The following is a 5,000-nucleotide window of genomic DNA, read 5'->3' as shown; positions in this document are numbered from 1 at the left end:
GCCTTCTATCTTAAAGCCTCTCTCTGTCCTGTCTATGGCAACTACATTATTCTCATGTTATTATTTTCATATTTCCAAACTTCCTCCCTTTTTCCTTTTTCCTTTTTCCTCTTCTTCTTTTTACAACGCCATTCCCTCTCTCCTTTATCTTACTCTTCCTTCCTACCTCCCTTCACCTTCCTTCCTTCTCTCCTTCCTGCCTCCTCAGCACGCTATTCTTCTTCATCCTAGCTCGGGGCAGGATCAGGGCGAGGTCAGAAGGATTTAAGGGCTAGGAAGGAGGGGGAGCAGGAATCCAGGATGACAAGAGAAATAGAGGTACGGAGAAGTGGAAGAAAGCGGAGAAGTGGAGAGGAGATAGAGGGTTGCAGAGGGAAACTGGAGTGGAAGAGGAAGATGAGGAGAAGGAAGGGTGGATTGGAAGGAAGGTGGAAGGTAGGTGATGGGAAGGGTTAAATGGGTGAAGTAGGAGGAGAGATGGACGGACGTTGGGGGAGGATGGAATGAATGGAAAGAAGTGAGAGTGGAAGGCAAAAGAGAAGTGGATGAGATGGAAGAAGATAGAAGGTTGTACAAGTGGAGTAAGTGGAGGTATGGAGAGGTGGAGAGAGTGTATAGGTGGAGATAGTGGAAAGGTAAAAGGTTAAAAAAAGTGGAGAAATAGAAGGAATGGGAAAAAAAATGAAGGGAAAGAAGACAGTGGGAAAGTTAGAGAAGGACTGAAAAAAGTGGATGAAAATGGAAGAGTGGAAGAAGTGGAAAGGTTTATTCTTACTCTCGCTCACTCCACCGACCAATACAACACAATACAAAACACAATCTATCTCAATTAAAAATACACAACACTCAGGAACGAGCAATACAGCAGAAAATAATACATTCTGCCTTGGAACAGAACATAATAGAACTCTGGAAGTGGCGGAATGGAGGGGAGGTGGAGGGGAAGTGGAGGAGAAGGAGGAGGAGGAGGAGGAGGAGGAGGAGGTTCAGGAAGTGGAGAATTGTCACAGACTCTTGGTTCGATGAGTAATTGATCTCAGGGAGTTGAGGAAGGGAGTGAAGGAAGGGAGTGGAGGGGGAGTGGAGGAAAACAGGGAGTGGAGGAAGACAGGGAGTGGATGTTACAGTTCGTGGTTAGTGGAGCATTGTTGTTTCACGTGCAGGATGAGGAACAAGCTGGAGGAGGAGGAGGAGGAGGAGGAGGAGGAGGAGGAGGAAGGAGGGAGGGAGGGAAGAGAGGGAGGGAGGGGGGGAAGGAAGGAAAGAAAAGAACAAGAACAAGAACAAGAAGAACAAGAACAAACGCAACAACAACAACGAAAAGAAGAAGAAGAAGAAGAAAATTTATGACCTCCATCAACACAAAACATCTCATGAAGTAACTAAGACGTGACCCAACTTTCCTTCCCCTTCCCCTCCTCTCACCTCCTCCCCTCACTTCCCCCCTTTCTTCCCCCTCCCCGGTCATTGAGAAGAGTGCGTACATAATATTGCCATTCCTCATCCCCTCTCACTCCCCTCTCCCCTTCCTTCCCCTCTCTCTCCCTCCATATGCACGCCACTCTCCCATCATCACCTCTCACTCATCCCCCTCCCTCTCCCATCCCCAGGGCAGATTGCTCTTTCCCCTCCTCCTCCTCCTCCTCCTCCTCCTCCTCCTCCTCCTCCTCCTCCGTGATGGGACGCAAATAAAGTGTGGAATATAATGTGAAATTCAAGATCTATATTCACACGCGACATTATCCTTGCAATTTTATTTTATTTGCGTGGGCGTTTGACTGTCACCCTCCCTTGTGTGTGTGTGTGTGTGTGTGTGTGTGTGTGTGTGTGTGTGTGTGTGTGTGTGTGTTCATTTTTCATTGTAATATATCGATGTACCTTTTTTTCCTCTCTCTCTCTCTCTCTCTCTCTCTCGCTCTCTCTCTCTCCTCTCTCTCTCTCTCTCTCTCTCTCTCTCCTCTCTCTCTCTCTCTCTCTCTCTTCCAATACGCGACGAGGCAGAACCACCATTGTGAAAAGAATGAGAACTTCCTCTTATCTGCCCACACCTGTCTGGCCACACCTGGAGGAGGAGGAGGAGGAGGAGGAGGAGGAGGAGGAGGAGGAGGAGGAGGAGGAATAGATGACGAACAAAGAACAAGAATCGTGGAAGGAAAAAGAACAATAATGGAAGGGAAAAATAGGGAACAAGAGAGAGAGAGAGAGAGAGAGAGAGAGAGAGGAGAGGAGAGAGAGAGGAGAGAGAGGAGAGAGAGAGAGAGAGAGAGAGAGAGAGAGAGAGAATAAGCCTCATTTCCTTCCCATCCCTCTCACACACACACAAGAAAAAAAAATAAATAAAACTTTACCTCTCATAAGTCTATTAATGAACTTGTATTACTCGCAAGCTACACTGACTAACCCATCACCGCCATCTTTATCCATCAACAAACACAAAAGAATCGCAAACATCCAGCTTTAACAAACGTATTGGCCCTTATGGTTGCATATCAATAATTTGCATAACCTAACCCAACGCCATCACTTTACCTTGGTCCACTCATAGATGGGCTGGGGCGTGCCGTCAATGGGACACGAGAGCCTCACGTCCTCGCCAACCTGCGCTGTCTTCTGCTCTGAGGATTTCTGCGTGGTGCGTCTTGGTGCGTCTGAGGAACCAAAGAGAAGAGGAGTTAGCCTTGCCACATGTAGGCCTGGTGGATTCTTGCAGCTTTCCCTTATTTTCTGAAGTTCTTTTTTTTGTGTTCTAGTTAGAGAGTGTAAGGTGTGAGTCTGGTGTTGGTGGTGGTATTGTTGGGTGTTTCTTTCATTGGAGTGTGTTTTGTTTTGTTTGTATTGTTGTTGGGGTTGGTAGGTGTGTTAGTTTGTTTTGTTGTTTGTGTGTGTTGTTTTTTTTAGATGTTTGTGTGTGTGTGTTTTTTTTTTAATGTTATTTATGTGTATATTGGCTTGTTTGTTTATTTGTCAATTTGTCACACTGTATTTGGCTATCTGTCTATCTATCTATTTATATATCTATCAAACCTATTCATTAATCTATTTACATATCTATTTATCAACCTATCAATCTACCAACCAAATGCATATACTTTTTAAAACCCATTAGGACAACACGTATAAGTTTCAATTTATAAGTCCTCCTCCTTCTCTTCCCTGCTTCTCCCTCCCCCTAACAATTCCATCTATTATTCTCCCCCACTCCTCTCTTCAGTCCAGGAAATGCATGCAAGATCTCGTACATAATTTAAAGACCTTCTATCAACTCGTCTATCCATCAGTGCATAAGTTACTACACGTCCATAAGTCTTGGGTCTCAAGCTACCACCACCACCACCACCACCACCACCAGTCCCTCACCACTCGTCCCTCCCTCCTCTTTATGGCACCTCACACGTCACGCCGCCTCACCACCACTCACCGTCACCACCTGATTCACCGCCACGACCCATCACCACTCTCACACTCACCACCATCTGTCACGCTTTTGCTCACTCAGTCAACACGAATCACCTTACTGGTGATTGGGGAAATGTTTATGAGTAGAGGTAAGTAAGATGAATGAGGGAGGGAGAGAGGGAGGGAGGGAGGGAGGGAGGGAGGGAGATGAGAGAAACACAATCGAATAAAGAATATAAAAAGAGAGACAAACAGTTGAGGAAAAACGAAAAGAGGAAAGAAAAAAATCTGGCAAAAAAAAAGGTAATTTTTAGAGAACACCGAAAAAAAATAAATAAATAAAGGACAAACAAACAAGTAAGAAAGGAGAAAAATGAACAAAAAAAGAAAATACTAAAGTGACGAAAAGTCCGAAAAATGAAACAAGGGAGGAAGGGAGGGAGAAAAAAAAGAAAGAAAAAAAAGGGAGATACCCGTGGAAAGTTACATAGAGTTACATAGAAATAGTGACAATATGAGACAGTTTACTAGTGATGGATCTTCCCTACAAAGCCGACGAGGGACAGGACAGGGCTCAAGGGCTCAGATCTGGACCTTATTGGGACCCTACGTAGAGAAACACAAAGGAACACAAACGAATACACAAAAGAAAATACAAAAGGAATACAAACAAAAAACAAACACCAGCTAATCTTCTGAGTCTTATAAGATTGAGACAAGTTACAGATTATAACGAAGAGATGAAAGAGAGTTCGGTAGAAGGGTGATCTTTCTTTCTCTCTCTCTCTCTCTCTCTCTCTCTCTCTCTCTCTCTCTCTCTCTCTCTCTCTCTCTCTCTCTCATTAACATTCTGACTGCCCACTTTGAGATTTAATTGCATATAATCACTCAGTACACGCGCCCGGATGTAATAACTTGTGTATTCAGGGGAGAGAGAGAGAGAGAGAGAGAGAGAGAGAGAGAGAGAGAGAGAGAGATGAGAGAGAGAGAGAGAGAGAGAGAGAGTAATTTGAAACTGTTCCCTCCTCACCTCCTGCTCTTTAACGCACTATACAGGTGTGTGTGTGTGTGTGTGTGTGTGTGTGTGTGTGTGTGTGTGTGTGTGTGGTGTGTGTGTAAGCTGCTTTCAATCTACTATTCTCTGAGAGCTGGTATAGATGCAATGCCATATATGTGAGTGTAAGAGGAGTGTGTGTGTGTGTGTGTGTGTGTGTGTGTGTGTGTGTGTGTGTGTGTGTGTGTGTGTGTGTGTGTGAGTGTATAAATGTGGGTTTGGATATCTGTCTGTAAGAGCGTAAGAGAGTAAAGAGAGCTGTCTATCTATTTATCTATAACCACATCTATCTATTTACATGCCTATAATTCTTTCCTGAGCAGTTTTTATGCATTCAGTTATATGTAAGTGAATATAGACGAAATGTATATCTATATGTATGTGCGTGAATGACTATATGATTATAACTTTACGATACGACAGAGTGCATGGGAGACTAAGTGGTGTTGTGAGAAGTGGTGTGAGCAGTGGTGAGTGCGGGTGTCGGCGGTGTCTTGGGGCGGCGCCGGAACAACCCCGCACGTCCATTAGGAGCGACAAAGGTCAAGAA

General features: G+C 44.6%; 1 protein-coding gene across 1 annotated transcript in view; it reads right to left on the bottom strand.

Annotated features, from left to right (window-relative positions):
• Positions 1–5,000, bottom strand: part of LOC135103115 (fibroblast growth factor receptor-like 1) — a 49,965-nt gene that overhangs the window by 41,449 nt on the left and 3,516 nt on the right. Inside the window, exon 2 of the mRNA XM_064009146.1 lies at positions 2,530–2,648. Coding sequence (XP_063865216.1) covers positions 2,530–2,648 — 119 coding nt within the window. The remainder of the gene's footprint in view (positions 1–2,529; positions 2,649–5,000) is intronic.

This window comes from Scylla paramamosain, chromosome 8 (assembly GCF_035594125.1).
Source record: "Scylla paramamosain isolate STU-SP2022 chromosome 8, ASM3559412v1, whole genome shotgun sequence".
NCBI classification, from domain to species: domain Eukaryota; kingdom Metazoa; phylum Arthropoda; class Malacostraca; order Decapoda; family Portunidae; genus Scylla; species Scylla paramamosain.
Note: the sequence above shows the minus strand (reverse complement) of the source record. Positions and strands in the feature narration are given on the sequence as shown.